The sequence below is a fragment of the Oncorhynchus nerka genome, linkage group LG7 (genome assembly GCF_034236695.1).
Source record: "Oncorhynchus nerka isolate Pitt River linkage group LG7, Oner_Uvic_2.0, whole genome shotgun sequence".
NCBI classification, from domain to species: domain Eukaryota; kingdom Metazoa; phylum Chordata; class Actinopteri; order Salmoniformes; family Salmonidae; genus Oncorhynchus; species Oncorhynchus nerka.
The window spans coordinates 59,510,023-59,537,003 of NC_088402.1; the positions used below are offsets into that span (position 1 = coordinate 59,510,023).

The 26,981-nt window shown below is 40.7% G+C and overlaps 1 protein-coding gene across 2 annotated transcripts in view; it reads right to left on the reverse strand.

Annotated features, from left to right (window-relative positions):
• The window catches only part of LOC115132078 (DENN domain-containing protein 2D-like), a 34,009-nt gene extending 11,314 nt beyond the window's left edge, over positions 1–22,695 (reverse strand). Inside the window, exons 1-6 of one of the 2 annotated variants that reach the window (XM_029664312.1) lie at positions 22,330–22,695; positions 18,694–18,766; positions 18,283–18,369; positions 18,048–18,152; positions 5,153–5,212; positions 4,478–4,567 (exon numbers count right to left, since the gene is read on the reverse strand). In XM_029664312.1, the coding sequence (XP_029520172.1) occupies positions 4,478–4,567; positions 5,153–5,212; positions 18,048–18,152; positions 18,283–18,369; positions 18,694–18,751 (400 nt within the window). In that variant the 5' untranslated portion in view covers positions 18,752–18,766; positions 22,330–22,695. Of the gene's footprint in view, positions 1–4,477; positions 4,568–5,152; positions 5,213–11,268; positions 11,477–18,047; positions 18,153–18,282; positions 18,370–18,693; positions 18,767–22,329 lie in introns of those variants that run through there. The other variant, XM_029664313.2, reaches the window with a different exon arrangement.
• Between the last annotated feature and the right edge of the window lie 4,286 nt (positions 22,696–26,981).

Genomic DNA, 26,981 nt, shown 5'->3' on the forward strand with positions numbered 1-26,981 from the left:
ATAAAGCTAAGCTAAACAAATGCATTACTGGGTCTGCAATAACTTACAGGTAATTGGCACAACTGGAAAACCAAATCAATCATAACTAGGGCTGTGGCGGTTATGAAATTGTCAGCCGGTGATTGTCAAGCAAGTAACTGCCAGTCTCGTGGTAATTGACCGTTAATTAACAAACACATTTAGCACCTCTTGGCTTCCACGCATAGTCTACTCGCCACTGATGCACACCTTAAAAAGGTTCAAATTCATTGAATATACTGTACCCTTCATCATCACAATGAACCCATTATTTTCGACAGGTCTAAAGAAACATGATGTGAAGAAAATGTAGTCTATTTCAGAAGACCAGAATAGCATACTCTGAGTTGTCCTTATGTTAGGCCCTGATACGGTTATACCATTTGGCTGTGGGCTACATTAGTTCATTTAGCAGACAAGATTAGCTTACAATTCTGTGGCGTTATTTTAGAGTATAAAGAAGACAAATGAACATAGCTGAATAAAATCGAAAAGGATATTTCCAAGGTAGTGCATGTGGCTACTCTGTGTTGAGCGGTTAACAAAGAAACAGGTTCTCCTATATGCTTCATTTAGAGTTATTTATGCAACTTTATTTGATATTTAATATATTAATACAGTCTGCATGATGAGATTGAAAAACATGTGCATGAAAGGCATGAGCTCGGACTTGTTTCTTGTGCAGGCTGCACACACTTCATCAGTCTCTCATTCACAATTTGACAAGCACTTGATAATATTCTCACCGGCCCTCGAATTTCCCAGCGGCATCCCCCTTGTGTGGCCGTAATGCCCCCAAAAGAATCCATGCCTTTTGCAGCCAAAGTGGCCATTGTACCCTTGGGCTGAATATAATAATTAGAATTCCCTTCTCCTGGCTGCCATGCACCAAAGAACCTCTCACTCACATGGCTCTCTCAGATATCTCAATTCTTATTAGCCAATGCCTGTCACGTGACCAGGTCCTTCTCACAGGCATCTCAGCTATGAAGTAGGCTACAAGTGAAGACAAAGACATCGGGGACGCAACTGCGTGCATCCTCTTATCAAATTCTGAGGTGCATATTGAAGATGTTAGATGGACTGTCCACATTTAGCCTACTTTTTGTCAGCCAACAAGCTGAGTAGGCCTAATGAACAGCAAAAGCACTAGTCTGTGTCAATCTACTACCCCCCCATAGTTAAAAAGTTTACCTATTCTATTGGACAACTTGTCCTTCTGTGCAATAAATATATATTCCAAACATACTCTGGGACAGTTGTGGGATGCGATAGATCCCAAATTAATACAACCACTCACATCAAAACATTTTTTTTAAAGCAATGAGGCTGATGTACTAGATGGGAACGTTTAGCTTAAAAATGTTGATCAACTATTAACCTATTTCTTCACATTATAAGTGCAGCAATGCGCACATGGCTGGCTCTAGGCTATAAGCGCAAATGTTCCAAAATGGAATCAATTAGAGGGAATACACTGTTCTCAACAGTGACCGCAAATGCGATTATGCATTATTATAAAAAGGTGCCTTTTTTTTATCGTCCCCAAACTTGAAACTCACGTGCTGCCTATGTATGCCAGTTAGGCTCTACACTGGTTGTAAAGCGGATTAAAGTTATTTGGACACTTTAGTTGTGAATGATGCCCAGCGTGTTTGTATCATTAAGTGACAATACATCATTCACAAGTGATAGGCTAATATTGTCACCCATCAGACTACTCTTAAATTGATTGTCTTTACATGTACTAAATAATATATGTGTGAAATTAGTTTGGATTAAGAATGGACCATTATCATGCAACTGTCTAGGAACAGGGGCATTGGAAAAAAAATCTATGCACTTAAATAGCGAATGGAGGACACTTTTCCCATGGTTCATTTTCATGCCAGCCAGGTAGGCTATACTCCTGTTGTAAAGCGAAGCAATGTGCTTATTATTAGGAAAGTTGATAAATAAAGTAGGCCTCGCATATAGAAAGCTGATGGGATCCTCCTTTTTAATTGAGGTTTTCTTACGCAACTCTCAAAAAGTGTTTGATTTGATTTTCCAAAACATTTGCATTGATGTCAGAGTGATCAGAGGGACAATAGAGTACAAGGCAAATGAGCAAGTTTGGTGGGCTAATGACCATCAGCAGCATCAGAGCTTGGAAAATCCTAGTTGCAGTAACTAAACGGTCAAACGGAATTTGACTACGGTCAAACGGAATTTGACTGCGGTCAACACCATTGACTTGCACCAGCCTATCCATTCTCATTCAGTGTCACACTAGTCAAAGATCTAATTTACTTTGGAGTTAGGCAAACCTGTTGGTCCTGTCTAAACAAATGACACCTAGCTAGACAGAGTGTAAGGTGAGGCCATTACCTCTGTTTAGCCTACATTCATCCAATCATTTATGATCTACTATACACAAATGCCTATGCCCTAGGTGGGTAGGGGTTATTCTGGACAGGGCCTTGGTCTTGGTAAATTAGGAAGTATTGTGTGTGAAATAGGAAGTACTTAATAGAAAATAAGAAGTGTTTCTAAGTAACAAAGCGATTCTGTGGAGCATTAAATAGTGATGTTAATGGTTAACCATGAATCGGTTAGCCACTGAAAATACATTTGACCAGTCATGCTTATCAGTCTATAGGTTCATTTGCATAATTTTGTGGAATTAAATTGGAGCGTGTGTATTAGTCATTAGTCCTCATGGATTTTATTTATCACACTCGCATAGCATACAGAGCCTAGTTTGAGGAGCGGAATATGCTATACCACCTGTCAGACAGCATGAGAGCAGTTCCTCAAAAAGCTGCTACTGGAGTGAAACGTGCTTTTGTAAACCTAGACATTGCACAACAAATAACCTAAATGCAATCGTGTGTTAAACTGTTTTGATGGCCATGGTTAAAAAGTGCTACTATTTTTATTTCTCAATCTCAACTCGTAATTAAGCAGGCGATCAGTGCGTCACCCACCACTTTGCAATGTGAGTTTGAGGCAGTATAATTGTCTGAAACCTGAACCTTTTACCATCCATCAAATAATGAAGCATGTCTTACCTTGCTTCAAAGTAGCCTAGCCAAAATCCAACCATAGAAACGTGGTGGCAATTATTTTCAATGAACTTTCTCATGCCATTAAGCAGCATTTCCCTATTGTTATAATGGTTTCTTATCAACTTTTTCGTTGTCTAGAAGCCAAAGGCACAGTCCTAGAAATATTAGCAACCTTTCCTAGTTGTTGCTATATGATCCCCCCTCTTTCTACATTTCAGAGATTTTTCTTCTCTGTCACATAGGAATCCGCTCGTATTAGAACAGTGTTTTCCCGCGAATTGCATTTTGGCAAATGTTTGAAAATTAAGTTTTATTAGCTGCTTCGTTACAGGAGTTTTATTTTCAATAATAAGATTGTTAATATGTGGCACGTCCAATCGTCTTCGCTTAGCTTCCCCAAAAGTAAATTGAATTTGCCAAAATTATATAATTAAGCTACTCCCGTCTAAATTATTACACCAGAGAACATGATTTAGGCATAGAGGATCATTAGCTTATTTTAAGAAATAGCTGTGGTTTGTTTTAAATCACAAGCCCATAGACTTCAGTTGGGAAGTGCGCAATATTGGAAGCAGAACATTTCAGAGCTGATTGTTGCGTTACGGCAGGCAGTGAAACGCATCTAAAATAGTGCTAGGCCTATCAAAATATTTCAAAATAACAATCGCTGGAAAAACACATACGAGAAAAGACAAAAACAACTCCTATATGTATTTTGTTATCAGAATTCTCAACTCCCAAAGTGAACAATAGCGGCCTATAGCCTATGTTATTAGCACTATCGGAGAGCATTGCGCATACTCACGGTCTTTATCATTGGGTGAGTCAATGCCACTGGAAAGTTATTTTAGGACAATATCATTTGGACGTCATATTGAACAATGTGTACCTCACCTTTTCGTGGGCCGAGATTAGATGGTTGCATTCAAGACAAGGTCGTTTTTATTGATGTCAGTTTGTCATTGTCAGCAGAGTAGGCTAACCTTGTGATGGAAAGTGTTGTAGAATTGCATGAAATTTGTTTTTTAAAAGACAGATCTTCCTAAAATATGTTCCTCTAGCTGGGGCTGTGCAAAGGGAAAAAAAACGCATCGTCTATTTATCACCTTAGGAATATTAGTTGTTTTACATAAGTCTGCAAATGTGATGATGCATTCAATGCTTATTGGCTAAAGGTGATGTTTTCAGTGAAAAGATCCATTTAAAATGTTGTTCTATGGGCTTGCTATTGTTGCACGTTTCCATTAAGCTCCTAATGAAAAATGTAAATTCCTTGTATAGTATTTTCTGTTGGGCAGGTCATTTGACTGTTTAGATTTTTTGGGGGCTATTTGTTGACCATTTAATAAGGGTCGGTTAGTCGGCAGCAAAATGTAACGCATTTTCTTCATCCCTAGCCTTATACTCACGGTCTTTGTCATGTTTGCCCCGGAATGAGGACCACATGGTGCTTAGCCTCTTGATGGCACCTCTCTCACCCTCGCTGGGTTGGACGGTGCCTAGAAGGGACCACAGGACCAACAGATCATTAGTACCTCCTACACAAGGATCGTGTTCATTAGGCACCAAATGGAACGATATGGACTGTGCTCCTCTGACCTAATAGCTTAATCATCAGCTAACTAATCTAAGCTCAAATAGCAAAACTCCTCATGGACAATAGGGTCTGAGCCCAGTGATTTGGCATCAACATTGCATCCCAAAATTTGCTAAACTAAATTCATCCTGAACACTAACTCTCCAAACTTTGATCACTACAATGCTAACGCACTAACATAATGCCCTGGACCAGAGCTAGGGCACAGACTGGTATGTCGAGTTCAGGCTGCGCACCCACATACCATATGAAATGCAAAGACACCATCTGAGACACACAAACATCCCCTTTGAGAGTCGCAGACCAGGCGGTATAAACCCACATAACCTGCAGCTAGATGCTTCCCTCCACAGGTTCCTCCAGAGTTATCATTATGTCACCTCTAAAGTGTATATTTTCCCTTGACGTCACACTTTTGAACACACTGTTAGAGCTATAGGTAAAGTCACAGTTGAAAAGGTGTACCGCGCCCAATGGGGCTACTCACTGAGGTCAAATGACAGGGCGTCTTTCTCTTTCCCATTGGCGGCGCTTTGAGGTTGCTCACCTGGACAGGAGAAAAGACACGCAGGTCAAAACACAACTCGTGCAGGTAGTTCTGTGAATGCAGTGAAACTGGGTTGTCATAACGTTTCCACAACATCCGATGTTCTACGTTATTTCAATACTGATCATAGATACTGATCCAACACCACTACCTTAGGATGTAATAGACGTTGGCTTACTGCCAAAATTACCATATGGTTTGCCATTTCATGTGTCTTGTCACACAATAGGCATTAACTAGTGTCTATGTGTGTATAACAGCTAAACCAGTAATGGACACTAGTGCCACAGCCAGCCAACTGACTGAACAAGTGCCACATTTCACTTCCATGCTTGCTCATCATAATGGGTTGCAGATCAGCACTGTGGAAACACAAGGTCAAATACATGCACACCTCAGCTATATAATAAGTAGCTTTCAGTTATGCAGTTGCTCTCGTCAGCGACTTGGGCTGTTCCACAGTAGTGGTGCTTGGGTAAAATCACTGGGGAAGCCAAGCCATTCAAGAAAAGCCATACAGTGCCTTTGGAAAGTATTCAGACCCATTGAATTTTTCCACTGTACAGCCTTATTCTAAAATGGACTCAAAAAATAAAAATCCTCAGCAATCTACACACAATACCCCATAATAAAAAACTGAACAGGCAATTTTACTACAAATAAAACAGAAATACCTTATTTACATAAGTATTAGGACCCTTTGCCATGAGACTCAAAATTCAGGTGCATCCCGTTTCCCTTGATCATCATTGAGATGTATCTACAACTTGATTGGAGTCCACCTGTGGTAAATTCAATTGATTGGACATTTGGAAAGGCACACACCTGTCTATATAAGGTCCGACAGTTGACAGTGCATGTCAGAGCTTCAATGCCATACAACACTCCTTCCGTGGCCTCCAACTGTTCTTAAACGCTAGTAAAAACCAAATGCATGCTTTTCAACCATTCACTGCCCGCACCCGCCCGCCCGACTAGCATCACCACCCTGGACGGTTCCGACCTAGAATATGTGGACAACTATAAATACCTAGGTGTCTGGCTAGACTGTAAACTCTCCTTCCAGACTCATATTAAACATCTCAAATCAAAAATCCAATCTAGAATCGGCTTTCTATTTCACAACAAAGCCTCCTTCACTCACGCCGCCAAAATTACCCTAGTAAAACTGACTATCCTACCGATCCTCGACTCCGGCGATGTCATCTACAAAATAGCTTCCAATAGCCTACTCAGCAAACTGGATGCAGTCTATCACAGTGCCATCTGTTTTGTTACCAAATCACCTTATACCACCCACCACTGCGACCTGTATGCTCTCGTCGGCTGGCCCTGGGTTGAAGGTTCACCTTCCAACATGACAACGACCCTAAGCACACAGCCAAGACAACACAGGAGTGGCTTCGGGACAAGTCTCTGAATGTCCATGAGTGGCTTAGCCAGAGCCTGGACTTGAACCAGATCGAACATCTCTGGAGAGACCTGAAAAACACTCCCCGTCCAACCTGACAAAGCATGAGAAGATCTTCAGAGAAGAATGGGTCAAACTCCCCAAACACAAGTGTGACTATCTTGTCGTGTCATACCGACGAAGACTCGAGGCTGTAATTGCTGCCCAAGGTGCTTCAACAAAGTACTGAGTAAGGGGTCTGAATTATTATGTAAAATGTTATATTTCTGTTTTATAAAAATTAGCAACATTTTCTAAAAACCTGTTTTTGCTTTGTCTTTATGGGGTATTGTGTGTAGATTGATGAGGATTTTAAAAAATAAATTTTCGAATAAGGCTGTAACCGAACAAAATGTGGAAAAAGTCAAGGGGTCTGAATATTTTCCAAAGGCACTGTATTACAACCTATGTGTTGTGATAATTACGTTGTTTTCTCTATAACCTGTTCATATGACTTGAGACTGATGTCTCAGCCTTAGGCCTATATAATAAGACACAGTGGAAGAATAAATTCAATCACATCTTTGTTTCATCACAAAACCGGAGAGCAACATCTGTCTGGTGAAGTCCATAAAACATATTGCATGTAACAAACAGTCAAGCAAGTTAATTTGGTCAAGCAAAACATTTTTCGGACTATTGATTTAGAACCACATGTCAAAGAAAATAGCCGCTGCTTCCACTATTCCAGCACCATTTCATCCTCTAATCTTAGTCTAATACAGTGACAACTAAAAGATACCAAAAACGATTTAGTCCATTTAGCGTAAGCTAAATATGATGTGGATGTCCATGGTACTGTGTGTAAGTAGAAAAAACATGTTGACTCACACTATTTGTAGAGAAACGCCAATGTCAGCCTCCTCTTACATGTTGCCTAAACGGTCTATGACTCTGTTATATATGCTTTACATTTTTGTTGTCCTAGGCTACCTGGCAAAATTGCTTGCTCGCTAGCCCAACTTCCATTCATGGGCAACAATGCGCCAGGCCAGCTAGTTAACATTAGCCTAACGTTACTACATCTAGCTACATATTGAACTTCCATCCTCTCAGGCCATATAAATAAACTTCCAGTAATTTATTGGGTAAAACACCAACATTTCGGCATCACTGTGCCTTCTTCAGGGTGGTTGAATCAGAATCGCCATTATAATTATTGGCCAGTACGGAGAAGTAAAAACACAAGTCCAAATCCATCTCCATCCATGCCAAATTTTAGCTAGCTAGCCACAGGAGGACAATGACACAACAAGATGTAACGTTTGGCTTCAAATGTAAATTACGTTTGGCTTCAAATGTGATTGGTGTGAAGCCAATTCCAAACTGCCTCCCGTGACACTTTTTTTGGTGCGCAAGGACCATTCACAGCTGAGCTCACTCAGTTGAGCTATTATTTTAGATTTCTTTTTTAATCAAGGGAGGCCAAATGCTCGCTGGCTTCCTTTGAATTCAATGCTAAGGACGACAGCAATGTCATACACTTTTTGACCAGACAGCATAGATGGGCTACACAAAGACAGAGGGGTGGTGTTTTGTTTGCTTGGATGCTTTCTCCGGTGAAATACATTCAGCCTATTGAAGGACATTTATGAAACACAGATAAGTTATTTTACATGTTTTTTTCCTTGGTCATTTTTTTTGGGGGGGGGGGGGGGCTGGCTTCCCTTGGCATTCACGTATACATGCCACTGCTTTTCCAACCACCAAATGAATACCTTAACTATCTTTCCTAGTTCCTGAGCTGCCAAAAGAAAGATGTAAACAAACGCTGTCTTTTAGAGACTCGTGCTCTAATTCCTAAACCTACCACAGCTCCTACGTTTATCCATACTGATCTAAGTTCAACAGTCTCAGTATGATCACAAATGTTTGAACACGCAGAAAGAGATGAAACGTTACCTAATCATTACCACATACCTACTCAGCAGATTTTTACCAGAACACCGACCGTTTCTCAACTATTTACGCCTCTTCTCACAGTAATTCAAATGGCTCTCTTGCTAGCTGCACTGCAGACACATTTACTAGGCACATCATTTGGACCTGACACAGTTGGAAAATAAATGGCTGGGAAACATGTTGGGAAATGACTTTTTACCTATATTTGCTTTTTTCTGTCCAGCAATTGGACCTTTTTCTACATATTTATTTACCACTAATTTCAAAGTTAAATACAGGGAACACACTTGGACCTCCAAGGAGGTTTTTCGTTCAGACCTAAACACTGAACAAATACTGACTTTAGTTTTTTTTTAAACTAAAATTGCACACCTAACTCAATTAGTCAACTAATCACCAAGCCCTTCAGTATTTGAATCAGATGGGCTAGTTCAGGAATTCATAAAATAAGTGGAACTGTCTGGGTTACTCGAAAAGAGGCTTGGGAAACACTGCACTAGAAGAATATATGAACAGCAAGGCTTACATACTGCGTAGGTGTAACAGCCATTCTCCATCACAGGGCGTGCTGCCTTTCCCTCAGGCTATATAACATGTTACAACAACATCTCTGGCAGCCAGCAAGTCTCAACTACATCCAAAGAGGGATAGGTAACTTTATTCTGGCATGACTCTCACTCCCTCTTTCTCTCAAACTCACTCTCTGCTTCCCTAAACCTTTACCTGAATGTCATCTTTTAAAGTATTATTGCACTTGAGATATGACCAAAATAGTTCGCTAAAGTCCATGCTTCATGGTTTTGGTCCTGCGGCTTCAAAACAGTCTCACTCGTCTCTAATTCATTTTTGTGTCAACAGCCACATTCCAGTCCCTAATATGTGCAGTCAGCTGTTAAAGGTCCCCGTAATGCCATACTAGTCGACCAACTGCAATTTATTTGAAAGGTGCAATGGCCTTCAAAAGGAGAGGGATCATCTGTAGCATAGGCAGTGGTGGAAAAAGTACCCAATTGTCCCCCAGTAACATACTACTTGAGTAAAAGTCTAAAAGTACTTGGTTTTAAATATACTTAAGTATCAAAAGTAAATGGAATTGCTAAAATATACTTAAGTATCAAAAGAAAAAGTATATATCCTTTCACATTCCTTATAATAAGCATACCAGATGGCATCATTTTATTTTTTATTTATGGATAGCCAGGGGCACACTCCAACATAATTTACAAACAAAGCATTTGTGTTTAGTGAGTCAGTCAGATCAGGCAGTATGGATGAGCAGGGATGTCTCTTGATAAGTGTGTGAATTGGACCATTTTCATGTCCTGCTAAGCATTCGAAATGTAACAAGTGTATGGAGTAAAAAGTACCTTCTTTTCTTTGGGAATGTAGTGAAGTAAAAGTTGTCACAAATATAAATAGCAAAGAACAGATACCCCTGAAAATCTACTTAATTAGTACTTTCAAGTATTTTTACTTAAAATTAAGTACTTTACACCACTGAGCATGGGTTACTAAATCAAGGCAAAAAAACTAGCAGACAGGACTACAAATAGAACAATATAGTTAAGACATATCACAAGTGAGGTGGAAACATATGAATGTATGTTTCAACAAGGAAGTGATTTACAATGTTAGAAAGAAGAACCCCCCCCCCATCAAATATAGTGCTGTTAGATACATTTAGTTTGAGTAGACCTAACTATATGTATTTCTTCACTCCAGTCTGAACAGTTTTAGGCTATACCAAAATGTGGACAGTCACGAGGCTGGCGTGGTATATGGCTGGGGAAACATGTCTTAAATCAGGGGTGGAATATGTCGCTGTACACCTAATTATTTTCAAATGATAAATGGTAAATCGAGATGATTGGAATACTGATCGTTTAAAAAAAAAAATAACTGGACGTTTCCATCAGCATGCTAGTAGCTACAGGAAGTGTTGTTGAATCCAATGGGTTGCTTTAACATTAGCTAGCCAAATGACAAAAACAGCAGTTTAATAAAAAAATTGCAGTACTTCAATCTTCTCCATATATAATTTTGGATAATGGTATAATTAGAGGAGTACAGGGCCCTCACACGTCGATGGATAGAGGTACATTTCCCAAGGCTTTCTCATGCCAGATCTTGCAGTGTCCTGATCATGTGGGAAGGTGCAATAATGGTGCTTTCAAATCATTTGGGAACTCGGCTCGGGTAAAAACGATGTCAAATCATGACGTCAGTGATGTGCAGGTTGGAAAGTCGGAGCTCTAGAAGGATGCCCGAGTTCCCGACTTGAAATTCATAGTTGGATGACCGTTCAAAGCGATTTTCCCAGTCAGAGCTCATTTTTCCGAAGTTCCCAGTTGTCTTGAACGCACTGAAGTCCAAGATTTCCGAGGTCCCAGTTGTTTTGAACGCGACATTATAGGCTACTCAGCCCAGCTTCATGCGTAGTGGCCACACCATGTTAAGTCAACAGAAAAGCTGTTCAGGTTATTTGCCTCTCTTAACAAGAGGATCGTCATTGAAAAGCATTTTCCCACGGCAAATATACTTTTAGGACGAAAATGACTACAATGTTGCGCTAGCCTATCACTTGTTGGCACTGGCGGAGTCGGACCGCGAGTTGTGACTTCATTGAAACAGCTTTAACAGTTGATGTAAACAATTTACATTTTTAAGACTATACATTAGGTTGATGTAATGATAGTCTACTCACTCCATCTCTGCTTCGTATGTTTTAGTCCATGTGTTTTTCGAATCCTCCTCTGCACCTCATCTCCACTCATGGCTCTCACAGGTTTAACACTCAATGTTATCTTATTTCTCTGGATCGTTTCCTCAGACTATTTGTTTTATCGACCTCATTCCGTTTGTAGCGTAAGGAGAGTACACAACGCATGCTGTTCACGGGTTGGCTTCGCTGGACGTCGAGTTACACTGTAACTGTGCGCATGCGCGCGCCTATGTTTTAGCAATTGTCACCCTTTTCCCTTCACGTGGATGTGCTTCATCGGCTACAATTACGCGCTACCAATGTGTATAACTATTCATTTGATAGTAACTGTAGAATTACAGGTCGTTGCATCTCGTGAGTCAAGAAGACAATAGTAAAAATATAGCTGCGAGCAGCAATGAACGGGGTTCACAGGATGACAGAAAGGACACAAGATCAGTTGGATAACAAAGCAATCACTCTATCATGTAAGAACTATCTTACATTATGTGCAATCAGTGATGACATTATTAGAAGATTAAAGTATTTTTAGAATTAGCATATGTGCTAAAGTGCATCTATAGGTACAGTGTGGCCATATTTGAATGCTGCAACAATCTTTTCTCAAAACCATTAAAGATGATGTAATAAGTCTAAATACAAAATCTGAAGTGAATCTGACTTATGGTTCAAGAGGAGAAGATGATTGCAGATGAAGAATGAGTTATTTATAGTTTCCTTGTTTTTTGACACAATACCAAATGTATCTTAAGGACATTCATGATAGCGATGAAAAGCTTCAAGTTGATAGGCCCCTCTGGAGTGGATTTACAGTGGTTTAAATGGACACATAAAATCAGACTTTCTGATTTGTCAATAACTCAGCCAACACTTAGATTTTCTCAAACTAAGTTAAATACTTTTTATGGATCAAATCCCGTTAGCGGGATCAATTTGACAACATCCGGTGAAATGGCAGAGCGCCAAGTTCAAATTAAATTATTAGAAATATTTAACTTTCATAAAATCACAAGTGCAATACACCCAAATGAAGCTTAACTTCTTGTTAATCCAACCACCGTGTCATATTTCAAAAAGGCTTTACGGCGAAAGCAAACCATGCGATTATCTGGACAGCGACCCATCATACAAATGCATGACAAACATTTTTCAACCAGCCAGGCGTGACACAAAACTCAGAAATAACAATATAATTCTTGCCTTTCCTTTGAAGGTCTTCTTCTGTTGCCACTCCAATATATCCCAGAAACATCACAAATTGCCCTTTTGTTCGATTAATTCCTTCGTTATATCCCCAAAATGTCAATTTATTTGGCGCGTTTGATTCAGAAAAACACCAGTTCCAACTTGCCCAACATGACTACAAATGATCTAATGAGTTACCTGTAAACATTGTCCAAACATTTCAAACAACTTTCCTAATCCAACTTTAAGTATTTTAAAACGTAAATAATCGATCAAATTTAAGACTGTAATATACTGCGTTCAATAAGGGATAAAATGAATGTGGAGCGAGTTCCAGGTCGCGCGCCCCAAACAAAACAGTCCACTAGGCTTGACACCCAGAAAAGAAAAGGCTTCTTCTTCATTTCTCAAAGGAAAAACATCAACCAATTTCTAAAGACTTTAGACATCTAGTGGAAGCCATAGGAACTGCAAACAGATGCCTCATAAATCTATTATCCCATAGAAACTAATTGAAAACAGTCATCTCTACAACAAAAAATTCCTGGATGATTTGTCCTCGGGGTTTCGCCTGCCAAATAAATTCTGTTGTACTCACAGACATGATCTTAACAGTTTTAGAAACTTTAGAGTGTTTTCTATCTAAATCTACTAATTATATGCATATCCTAGCTTCTGGGCCTGAGAAACAGGAAGTTTACTTTGGGCATGCTTTTCATCCAGACCTGAAAATACTGCCCCCTATCCCAAAGAAGTTAAGACATGTGCCATGCTGTAATTTTGTCCTATGGTTCATGAGAAGAAGATTTTTAAAGTATATTTTTTTCTTCATATTAGTATATGTGCTAATATGAATCTACTGATATGATGTGGCCATCTTTGAATGCAGTAACACTATTTTCTCAAACTCTTTAGGGACTATTGTGATGATACAACATTTGGAGTGAATCTGACTTCTAGTCCATGAGAAGAATATTTTTTATGATTTTTTAAACATTAGCATTACATAATCCAAAAAGTTAATTGTTAATAGGTTCCTTATTTTATAAGACATCAATGCCAAACCTAACATGGTTCATCATGGTAATAGGCCATTATGCAGTGGAATTACAAAGGACTTACATGGACATGTAATATCTGATTTCCTGATTTATAAATAACTCAGCCATCTATTAACCAATCCACTTGGAGATATTTGGACATATGGTTCATGAGAAGACATTTTTCACAAAAAAAAGAAGAAGTTCAATACAGACAAAAATCTATCCTGACAGACCTTATTAAGTCCCATTAAGGCAAATTTGGCCAGCATGAGGAAAGATACCTACAAACATAGGGACGCGGATATGAGGGTTTAAGTGAGACTGCTTATAACAGCGCCACCTATAGGATGATCAGTGACATTATTTTTGATCGAAGTTACGCATGACCTCTAGTTTTTGTGTGCCAAATTAGAACAAAAGTTACCAATCTATGCTTGAGTTTATATTTGTATTTATTATCGATCCCCCATTAGCTGCTGCCAAAGCAGAAGCTGCTCTTCCTGGGGTCCAGCAAAATGAAGGCAGTTTATACCATTTTAAAACATTACAATACATTCACAGATTTCACAACACACTGTGTGCCCTCAGGCCCCTACTCCACCACTACCACATATCTACATTTCTAAATCCATGTGTATGTATAGTGCGTATGTTATTGTGTGTGTGTGTGTGTGTGTGTGTGTGTGTGTGCGTGCGCGTGTGTGTGCATGCGCGTGTGTGTGCATGTGTCTGTGCCAATGTTTGTGTTGCTTCACAGTCCTCGCTGTTCCATAAGGTGTTTTTTAATCTGTTTTTTAAATCTAATTGTACTGCTTGCATCAGTTACTTGATGTGGAATAGAGTTCCATGTAGTCATGGTTCTATGTAGTACTGTGTGCCTCCCATAGTCTGTTCTGGACTTGGGGACTGTGAAGAGACCTCTTGTGGCATGTCTCGTGGGGTATGCATGGGTGTCCGAGCTATGTGCCAGTAGTTCAACATGTCAATACCTCTCATAAATAAAAGTAGTGATGAAGTCAATCTCTCCTCCACTTTCAGCCAGGAGATTGACATGCATTTTATTAATATTAGCTCTCTGTGTACATCCAAGGGCCAGCTGTGCTGCCCTGTTCTGAGCCAATTGCAATTTTCCTAAGACCTTTTTTGTTGCACCTGACCACACGACTGAACAGTAGTCAAGGTGCGACAAAACTAGGGCCTGTAGGACCTGCCTTGTTGATAGTGTTGTTAAGAAGGCAGAGCATCGCTTTATTATAGACATACTTCTCCCCATCTTAGCTACTACTGCATCAATATGTTTTGACCATGACAGTTTACAATCTAGTGTTACTCCAAGCAGTGTTGTCATCTCAACAAATTTCCACATTATTTATTACAAGATTTAGTTGAGGTTTAGGGTTTTGTTCCAAATACAATGCTGGTAGTTTAAGAAATATTTAGGGCTAACTTATTCCCTGCCATCCACTCTGAAACTAACTGCAGCTCTTTCTTGAGTGTTGCAGTCATTTCAGTCGCTGTAGTAGTTGACGTGTATAGTGTTGAGTCATTCGCATACATAGAATCTCTGGCTTTACTCAAAGTGAGTGGCATGTCGTTAGTAAAAATTGAAAAAAGCAAGGGGCCTAAACAGCTAACCTGGGGAATTCCCGATTCTAACTGGATTATATTTGACATGGTTCCATTACAGAACACCCACTGTGTTCTGTTAGACAAGTAACTCTTTATCGACATTATAGCAGGGGGTGTAAAGTCATAACACATACATTTTTCCAGCAGTAGACTATGATCAATAATGTCAAAAGGTGCACTGAAGTCTAAAAAGACCCCACAATCATTTTATCACCAATTTCTCTCAGCTAATCATCAGTCATTTGGGTAAGTGCTGTGCTTGTTGAGTGTCCTTCCCTATAAGCATGCTGAAATTCTGTTGTCAATTTGTTTACTGTAAAATACCATTGTATCTGGTCAAACATAATTTTTTCCAGAAGTTTACTAAGGGTTGGTAACAGGCTTTCTGGTCGGCTATTTGAGCCAGTAAAGGGGGCTTTACTATTCTTGGGTAGCGGAATGAGTTAGTTGACATTGTAAAAAAAAAAAAAATTCTAAGAATAAAAATAGGTTTCATGTGAAGCCCTAATAAAATGGGTATATGCGGAGCCTCATGTTGGGATGTTATCTAAGATTTCGGCGTGTTTCTCTTTCCAGGTGTTGCTGAAACATGCCAAATCTTACAACGCCTGGATAGGTATTTTACATATCTGCTAACCACATGTTGGTCACGTTCCCCTGCTTAGATGTGGAATGCATCAACCAATGGTTGCGTGCCACATCATTGACTGGGCCGTTGGGCACCAGATTGCTATAACATATGTGGTTAGCTGTTACTTAAAATACTTATCCAGACGTTGTAAGATATGGTATGTGTCAGCAAAGTTTGAGCAGGGGAGCACGACCCATATGTTATAGCAATCTGGTGCTCGATGGCACAGTCGATGACGTGGCATTGGTTGATGCATGCAACGTCTGAGTAGGGGAACGTGACCCTCATTATGTTAGCTGTTTGTCTTGCAAACATAAATTTTATGGAAAGATTATGGTTCGTTTTGAGCAGGGCGCGCCTCCCTCACCGGTTTGGCCCCAGTCACGTAATGGGCCATAACCAAGTGCAACCCGGGCCAATTGAATCAAATCCCCTCTATGCATTTACAGGTGTGCTTCTCCTACTCAGGTAAACAATGATTAATCATCAAGCACATGACCTTAGGTGCAAATTATTCATAATTCAAGAAATTACACTGTTGTTTTCTTTTAAAGAAAAGTAGACAAAACATATGTCATCCCTATTCTTTACGTTTTCTTCCTCAAATAGCCTAATATTACTGGTTCACAGCCTTAAATAAAGTGACACTTCTTGTTTTCAGTAGTTATGTAGGCATACTAGTGCACATAAAAACAGTGAAGTATGACTGAATTGCAAGTGAGAGGAAGTTGAAGAACACACCAACATGAGGTCTCCAAACTCATTCCTAGATGTTATCAACTTGTATTTTGAACTTTTATTTTGGTAGTAGCTTGTTTTTTGGTAGTAGCCTACACGATCAAATGCCACCAATAGTTCCATAATGATGGTTCTCACCATGAATTGCCCTCTCTCCATTTCCTCTTTTTAACGCAAGATCCTACATGCACAAGCTATCCTATACACGTGTCCTATACACTTATTCTATACAGATTAGTGATGTGACATTATTCAACACATACAGTGAAGCATCATCCTGGACTTCCTGACGGGCCACCCCCAGGTGGTGAGGGTAGGCAACAACACATCCGCCACTCTGACCCTCAACACGGGGGTCCCTCAGGGGTGCGTGCTTAGTCGCCTCCTCTACTCCATGTTCACCCACGACTACGTGGCCGCGCACAACTCCAACACCATCGTTAAGCTTGCTGACGACACGACAGTGTTTAGCCTGATCACCAACGATGATGAGACAGCCTATAGGGAGGAGGTCAGTGACCTGGCAGTGTGGTGCCAGCACAACAACCTCTCCATCAACGATGGCAAGACAAAGGAGCTGATCGTGGATTACAGGAAATGGAAGGTCGAGCACACCCCATCCACATCGACAGGGCTGTAGTGGAGTGGGTCAAGAGCTTCGTTCCTCAGTGTCCACATCACTAAGGAATGATCATGGTCCACACACACCAACACAGTCGTGGACAAGGCACAACACTGCCTCTTCCCCATCAGGAGGCTGCAAAGATTTGGCATGGGCTTTCAGATCCTCAAAACATTCTACAGCTGCACCATTGAGAGCATCTTGACTGGCTACATCACCGCTTGGTATGGCAACTGCTTAGCATCCGACCGCAAAGCGCTACAGAGGGTAGTGCGTACAGCCCAGTGCATCACTAGGGCCGTGCTCCCTGCAATCCATAACCTCTTCACCAGGCAGTGTCAGACGAAGGCCTTAAAAATGGTCAAAGACTCCAGCCACCCAAGTCATAGACTGTTCCCTCAGCTACTGCACAGCAAGCGGTACCGATGCAGTCTGGAACCAACAGGACCCTGACCAGCTTCTACCCCCAAGCCATAAGACTGCTAAATAGTTTGCCCACGTAGCTATTGGTTAACTATTTAACTATTTGCATTGATCCTTTAAACTCTTTTGACTCATCACATACTCTGCTGTTACCGTTTGTTATCTGTCCAGTTGCCTATCACTTTATCCCTACCTATATGTCCATATCTACATCAATTACCTCGTACCCCTACAGATCAACTCGGTACTGGTACCCTGTATATATAGCCAAGTTATTGTTACTCATGGTGTATTTATTCCTTGTGTTATTATGTTTTTCTATTATTTCTTTTTTTCTCTCTCTGCATTGTTGGGAAGGGCCAGTAAGTAAGCATTTCACTGTTAGTCTATACCTGTTGTTTATGAAGCATGTGACAGATAACATTGCTTTGATTTGATCATAGCATCCATGATGTTGAGAATAGTTAGGTGAATAGTAAGGTATGTTTACTCTTTAGCCGGTCAGCCATAGGTCTCAGCTGGACCAGATGGGTGGGTCCTCCTGAGGCGCCCGTCACAGGAGCATCAACCTCCTCCCTCTCCTCTAGAACCCTCTCTAGAAGAAGAAGAACCACAACAACAGCAATTCATCCTTTACTTGCATGTTCGGTATAACACTGTTCATGTTCAGAGAGAGAAGGAGAAAGAGAGAGCAATGGTAGATGTTTAGGTGACGGGCCACTCACCGTTTTTTGAGGCCTCGCGCACCGAGGAGTAGAACTGCTGCCCTCTCCGTCTAAATCCAGTCTCTTGGCCATCTGTTAGCTGTTTACCTTGGATTGACATTAAGCATCAAGAAGTTCTACTTCAACCTCTTTTGGAATTTACACCAAACTTCTGTGATGTACATGTATATGAAGGAATGTTTAATCACAGTTTCGAAAAAATGGACAGTAATGATGAATGTTCATGCAAGTACTGTATGTATCAACTTAGCTAAAATAATATAATAATAAATGAATAAATATGATTTAATAAATTATAACACTGACACACCGTCAAGACAGTTAAAAATGTTTTTTTTTTGTCAAGGCAAGTGCCATCTGCCTGTTTTGAACACCTGGGCCAGTGAATAGAAGGATGACATGGATGCTCACGTTTGGGATAGAAAGAGGAAAAGCTCCAGCTTCTTCTCTGAGGACTCTCTCCCTCCATCCTAGCTCTCTTTGTCTGGAAGAGAGGGGGAGAAATAGTTTAGATTTTTTTTTTTTAAGGAATACAATTAATTGAAAGGAATGACTCAAATGTCAACATCCAAACCTCAACTACTTAAGATTGTTTTGCGTTGATCATTTTTTGTTTGTTGATTTTAGTCCGAGATACCGTCCCTGAATGTCATAGCAGCATCACACCTGATCCTCAAGCACCTGATTCCCTGTCTCGTGAAGGTCATCCCTGTGTCACTACTATCCAGTATTCATGCTCTCCCATCTGTCTGCCTGTCAGTTTACGTACTTTACCAGAGACACAGGCTGTATGTGCACATCATGGATCTGGATGGGAATGCATCTAGCTAGACTATTTATAGCTGACCAAAATGACAGGACACGGAATGCCCCATGGGAAATCTCCCTGATGATACAACCCCACAGTGTTGGGAGGGGACGCTAACGTTATGGCCTGGTTGTAGTCTCTAGACAGACGGGTTGCCTCCCCCGATGTTCCGGCTTACATGTCTGTTTTTGTTCCGGGGTCAGTGGGGACAGAGAGGACGAGACGGAAATGGTTGTGCGCCACCGGTGACGTCACTGCCGTATCCGCTTGTTGCCCTAGCTAAACATGAGCACCGCATTTTAAACCCGTTTCAACCAAACTCGTGATTTGTTGAGAGTTGTCTGAAGAGGACCCTCCCTGCAAAATGTTGTCTCCTTTTGAAATGAGAATCTGACATCGTCCCAAGACCTTGTGCCATTGTCTAGCTTACGTTGGTCCAAGGTCTGGGATTTCCAAAACTAGCGTGGTTGTGGAAACATTGTAGGAATGTTGTGTGCTGTAGCTTAAGAATGACAGTTTGGGTTCCACTACCACTTTTTTCATTGAACAGGGTGTAGTATGCCCTGTGATGGTAATGGAATATTTAGTGGCCCAGTAGGCCTATAAAACATCATAAACAAGTGGACAGAGTCTTCAGTGTCTTTTCCTAATCTTTGTCATAATGTGATAATTTGAAGATTCTGAATTGTGGGCTAAATCAGAGGCTAATAGAGTGTGAATGCCAACACACAAACCCTTCACTTCAATGATAGATCCAGGTCTATTTTTACTGACACCTAAGTCAAAACAATAACTTTACTGAACAAAAATATAAACGCAAAAATGGCACATTTTTTACTGAGTTACAGTTTATATAAGGGAATCAGTCAATTGAAATATTTTAATTAGCCCCTAATCTATGGATTTCAGATGACTGGGAGGGCATATGCCCACCTCCTGGGGAGCTAGGCCCGGCCAATCAGAATGAGTTTTTCCCCACAAACTGGCTTTATTACCGACAGAAATACTCCTCAGTTTCATCGGCTGTCTGGGTGGTTGGTCTCAGAGGACCCCGTAGGTGAAGAAGCCAGACGTGGAGTTTCTGGGCTGATAGAGAAATTAAAGACATTTTTCTGGCAACAGCTCTGGTGGACATTCCTGCGGTCAGTATGCCAATCGAACGCTCCCTCACAACTTGAGACATCTGTGGCATTGTGTTGTGTGACAAAACTGCACATTTTAGAGTGATCTTTATTGTACCCAGCACAAGGTGCACATGTGTAATGATCATGCTGTTTAATCAGCTTCTTGATATGTCACACCTGTCAAGTGGATGGATTAGCTTGGCAAAGGAGAAAGGCTCACTAACAGGGATGTAAACACATTTTTGCACACAATTTGAGAGAAATAAGCTTTTTGTGCATATTTCAGTTCATAAAACATGGGACCAAAACTTTACATGTTGCGTTTCCATTTTTGATCAGTATGGAATCTGCATCCGTGCTCTTCTGAGTTATAGAGGGAATTGCTCCTAACCGCCCATTCTAGATTTGGGTCATGCTGTCCTCTTGGGATCCCCTGTCCAGTGAAATGTGACTTGGTGTACAACTAGGACCACCCCTCATCGCAAGTGCAAACACTGAGGGGGTATTTTAAGCCTCTGGGAACTCGGGGGCTGGGCATTGTGTGTCTGAACTGTCAATGACTGGATTGGCCTGTACACATTCGCCCAACCTGGGGCTCTCTGTCCACTGTTCACTTTGAATCTAACCAGTAGCCTACTGTAGGTACTGCACCTATTCCCAGACTCAACATTTGGGACGATTCCAGATTGTGTGAAATTAACTTTGGTCAGATTCTGTGTCCTGTTCTCATACACACTACCCTCCTAAAAGCCAGAGTTCACCAACTGACAAGCCCCTACTAGTCCCAGTGTCGATGTCATTCATTATCTCAATAACAGGTTTCTACGTATCATGAACACCTGCTTTTTCCCCCACTGAAATGTATTAGGGCAAATAAAATATCTGACTTGGTGTTAACTCTCTCTCTCTCTTTTACCTCATCTCCTAAGTAATTGTAGTTACTGGTAATCTGACTGAATATTAGGTTCGAAAGCTTATCTAAAATCTGACATATTGTGCTTGCCGTATGCTGCAGCTTGTGGTTGTGCAATGTTAGAACACTAGGAAAGAAGACACACATCTAACACAATATTGTTCTGTCATTTATTATTACCTACCTTTTTATTGTATTATTTGATCATATGTGTTCATAAATAGCTTACAAGCTAACAAGCTAAACAAGCTAACTCGGTTGAGCTAACAATTAATCAAGTCTATATACTGGGCTTTTACAGTGGCTGCAATGTAGTACAGTATTGCTCTTTGCTGTATATAGTGAGTTGTTCCCTGCGCCGAAGACGTGGAAGTTGATTAATAGAGCCCTCCGCACCTCTCTGATTCAGAGCGATTGGGTTAAATGCGGAAGACACATTTCAGTTGAATGCATTCAGTTGTAGAACTGACTAGGTATCCCCCTTTCCCTTTTCCATCAGTATTGCAGAGTGTAACCCAAACCTATGGAGGGCACTGAAACACAAGCACAGCCTTGTGTTTCAGTCACAACCACCTGTGGCACAAATAGTCCTTTTTATACTCAAATAGGACTGTACTCAAAAAGGACTGTATTTATGGCAAGTCTGATGTCTTGATTTCGTTATAACAAGAGGAAGTCACCAAACACAGTTGTTGTGCTGTTACCACTAACCACAGGAAGTAAAAGTACAATTGTGTTAGTTTGATAGCACCAGCATCCTGTCAAGTAGATCACATATTTCTCCACCCTTCTCATCATGTGATGTTTATTGACAGGAAATATTTTAAATGTGCCTCTTACACAACTATTGAGATGATTCTAAAGAAATCTGCTATGGCAAAAATGATCAAGGTTTGATAAAAACAGAATAGACAATACACTTTCTCTTGATCTAATAACCCCCCCGCAAACAGTGCAATGGTTTATACACTTAGTGATTATTTTCAGGTTTTTGTCCTCTTTCTCTATCAGGTATTTATCTTACTTTTACAGTGTATTTACCAATATCCATTTAGCTTTACTTTGCCTGATGCAACATTATTTCTGTGCCTCTGATCATAGGCCTAGGTCAGAATCCCACAGGTAATGCTGCGTAGTGCAACCTTGAACTCAACACATGTAGAACACATGTTAGTCAGACCGACTAACATACCGGTACTCACCAACGTGCAATCTCTTGCCCAATCAGAATCAACCTGTAGGTATATCCACTGATCGTGTCCTCCAATTGTGTTTGATAGAACAATCCACTGCTTGGTTCGTTTTGCAGTTCACCTCAACCCAGGCAGACACCACTGCTAGAGGATATGGCAGCGGATCATTCGGTCAAGTTGAAGTCCCCATAACTTTCTCTCACTCTCTCAATTCTGTCCTTCCTTGCCTCTTTACTTTCAACCTATATTTTTTTATTTCCTTTATTTTTATTTCACTTTGAAGTCTTTTGTTCGTACTCTCCTTGTCTCTGTATGTTTAGCAGTTCCAAAGGTTGCTGGTGCCCTACACTATGAGGAAGTGTGCATGTTGACAGTGTGTACAATGCACGCCTCAGTTAGTAGAAGTCGACTTTAACCCAGGCCCAGGGGAATTTCCTCTTTCAATAGGAGTTGTGACTATTGCATATGCATCTGTATGCATAATACATAGACAGGTGTGTATCATGTATCACCAATCTCTCAATTTCACCCCTTATCCTCCCTTCGCAGGATATTGTTGACAACCAAGTAATGCTGCTAAAAGTTGCTATCCCTTTCTCTAACCTAATCATTTCTGACACACCTTTGCCTATCCATTTGACACACAGCACTCTACTTTATGGGAAGTTATGTCGGCCAGCTAAATAGGGTTACTTTATTTTTGCAAAATGGGCTACAACATGAATGTGAAATGGATTACAACATGAATGCAGAATGTTCTTCATTAACATATAGGTCAATGGTAACCTACGGGAAGTAGCTGTAGACAAACTCAACTGCACCGCATACTGGTTCTCTTCTATATGAGAGTGTGTTACGATTTGTTATCTCAGTCATCTGCATGTTGTTGTTGTCTTCCTTCTACTGTATATGACAAGACCAATGTCCACCAACTCCCAAGAAACAGTTTCCTGGCACCAATCTAACCCAAAGGGTTGGTGGGGAGGAGGAGAGCGGCTCTACAATATTGATCTGTGACCAGGTGCAAACTAGCCCGAAGTACTCCAAACAAAGTATGCTTCACTATGCATAAACAATGCATCCTTTTCGCCCTAGTGTCTTTATATTATATAACCCGTGCCAACATCTACTAAGCATCTCAGCTAAGCACATCTCTTAACATTCAGCTGTTGTATGTTGGAATGACACATGACAATTCTGATAGAGTATCAAACAGGTGTGTGTGTGTGCAATAACTATACTGTAGGCAGGTCTGGGCTTCATGCACTGAATGATACACCCTATGACTGCTTCTGGTGTATTGACGGGGTGGGATCTGAAAAGAAATGAGTCCTTTCTGGCATTTCGCAAAAGGCTCTATGTGATACTGATTGCACTATACATTTGTGCGTGTCGATATGGTTGTTGTTGTTCGATAGAGCCATTGGATGTCTTTCAGTGATGTTCCTATCAGCGGATGAATTTCTAAATATACAAGCTGACCATTTTTTTCCAGTCTCTGAAAGACTAAAACTTGTGTGGGATGGTGCTTCGTGCTCTGGCCCCTTCCCTACCCAAAGGCAGGCTTTTTTGAAGCAAGGCGGACACTAATAACAATCCTTTGGGCAAAACTGAAAGAACTGACCAGACCACAATGGCTTCGAGTCAATCCTCTCATCAACACTAATTTGATAATAGAGCATTTTTGGATGCTCTATTAGCTACGTGGTGACATACATGTTTCAACTGGAATATAGCGAAGAGGATTCGAAACCGAGTTGGATTTAGCTAGAAGGCCAGCTACAGCCAATGCTGTATGAATTTTTTAAATTTTTTTATTTTTATTTAACCAGGCAAGTCAGTTATTAAGAACAAATTCTTATTTTCAATGGTGGCCTGGGAACAGCAGGTTAACTGCCTGTTCAGGGGCAGAACGACAGATTTGTACCTTGTCAGCTCGGGGGTTTGAACTTGCAACCTTCCGGTTACTAGTCCAACACTCTAACCACTAGGCTACCCTGCCGGCTAGCTAAGTCGTTTTTCCTGCAAGCCACCTAGCTAGCTAGCTAACTTCAGTTTATTTACTGAACCCCACATTGTGTATTGCTGGCTAACATACTACTGTGTTACAGTGGGGGGGAAATCTAATTATTTTTTTCTGTTTGCAACTTAGGTAGCTAACTTGCTAGCTAAGTTAGCTAAACAACTACAGGTAGCCATATCTATGACTAAAATAGAAGAGGTTTTACAATCTGAGATCTATTGAATGTTGATTAAAAAACATCTTCTCTTTTTAGATATGACTACTAAACAGCAAGCTACAACATTACAACCAGCCACCTAAAGCTAGGTTTACCAGCAAACATTAGCACGTGACTGGAGTTGGCTAGCTAGTTAGCAGGCGCCAGGGTAACTTGTTATGCGCCACGCCTCGTGTTTGTAACTTGTTAGAAAATGTGTAACATAATTGACGAGGGTTGACATTGGTTATGATTATGACTGTGAATGGCCCCCCAATGGTGGAACAAACTCCCTCACGACGCCAGGACAGCGGAGTCAATCACCACCTTCCGGAGACACCTGAAACCCCACCTCTTTAAGGAATACCTAGGATAGGATAAAGTAATCCCTCTCACCCCCCCCCCCCCCCCCCTTAAAAGATTTAGATGCACTACTGTTTCACTGGATGTCATAAGGTGAATGCACCAATTTGTAAGTCGCTCTGGATAAGAGCGTCTGCTAAATGACTTAAATGTAAATGTAAAAATGTGAATGCATTTCAATCTCACATAATTATAGGCATTATGCAAGCTAGGATTCCAAACATATGTAAATAACAATTATTGGCTTACTAGGTAACAGTGATGAGAAACAATAATACAACAATTTACTGTTTAAATCTGAAACTGATAAGCTGGTTTAACTATAAAAATATTTGCCTAAGCATGCCTGATAGACATGGCTGTAGCTAGATAGTAAAAAAAAAAGTAGCCAGACTATTTCTACCATGACCTGTTCTAATTTTTGGTACTGTTAGAAGCAAATGAGAATGGGACCGTAATTGCTATTCATTTACCAACCTGACTAAAAAAGAACAGAGATAAAATGGCATTTTACCCAATGGCCTTATAAATCAGTGTATACCAGTGTTTAAGGTCAATGACGACCAGCCAACAGCGCTGTAGAGATCCCAATGATGTGTTAGATGTTTTTGAGGGCTGCATGATACACTGAATCAAGTGCTCTCATGGTAGTGGCTGAGGCCTACATATATATAACATCACTAAAATCTAAAACCACCAGTAATGTACATCGTACCAGCTCCTTCCTGGCCTCAAAAGAAAAACAAGTCTTATGCCGGTAATAAAAACCTATTCTCAGCTTGAGCCTCCTTATCAAGTTCTCTACATGCACAGTGAAGTTCAGCTAATCATCAACCCAGACACGATATTTGTACACATAAACTTGCTCTATAGTATGTCCAGCCAATGTAGCAATGACATGATTAGTAACATGCCTGGCATTTGAAAATACCATGCATTTTGTTTTACCTGAGTTTAGAACCAGCTTTAAATCATACAGATTCTGTTGTATGATGTTAAATGCTCTTTAGGCATTTTCAAAAGCTGAAGATAAACTAATACCACTTGAATAAAGAACAGTATCATCTGCATAAAAATTAACATCCGGTGTTTCAATAAGATCCCCAATGTTGTTGATTTACAAAATGAACAACAGTGGGCCCAAAATATAACCTTGCGGAACACCTGAGCACACCTCTATGGACCTAAAGTATATATACAAAAGTATGTGGACACTCATTCAAATGAGTGGATTCAGCTATTTCAGCGACACACGTTGCTGACAGGTGTATAAAATCACACAGTCATGTAATCTCCATAGACAAACATTGGCAGTAGAATAGCCTTACTGAAGAGCTCAGTTACTTTCAACGTGGCATTCTATGCCACCTTTCCAACAAGTCAATTCATCAAATTTCTGCACCGGTCAACTGTAAGTGCTGTTGTGAAGTGGAAAGATATAGGAGCAACAACGGCTCAGCCGCAAAGTGGTAGGCCACACAAGCTCACAGAACGGGACTTCTGAGTGCTAAAGCGCATAAAAATAGTCTGTCTTAGGTTGCAACACTCATTACCGAGTTCCAAACTGCCTCTGGAAGCAACGTCAGCACAAGAACTGTTAGTCGAGAGCTTCCATGGCTGAGCAGCTGCACACAAGCCTAAGATCACCATGCGCAATGCCAAGCGTCGGCTGGAGTGGTGTAAAGCTTGCCGCAATTGGACTCTGGAGCAGTGGAAATACGTTCTCTGGAGTGATGAATCATGCTTATTGCTTCAGTACAACGGACAAATCTGGGTTTGGCGGATGCCAAGAGAACACTACCTGCTCCAATGCATAGTGCCAACTGTAAAGTTTGGTGGAGGAGGAATAGGAGGTTCTTTCATGGCTCAGGCAAGGCCCCTTAGTTCCCGTGAAGGGAAATCTTAACGCTACAATGACATTTTAGATGATTCTATTCCCAAAACAGTTTGGGGAAGGCCTTTTCCTGTTTCAGCATGACAATGCACCATGCACAAAGCCTGCACAGAGCCTTGACATTGACTGAAGGGCTTTAGAAATAAATGAATAATTGTCTAACCTCAGTGCACAACCTCACCTAG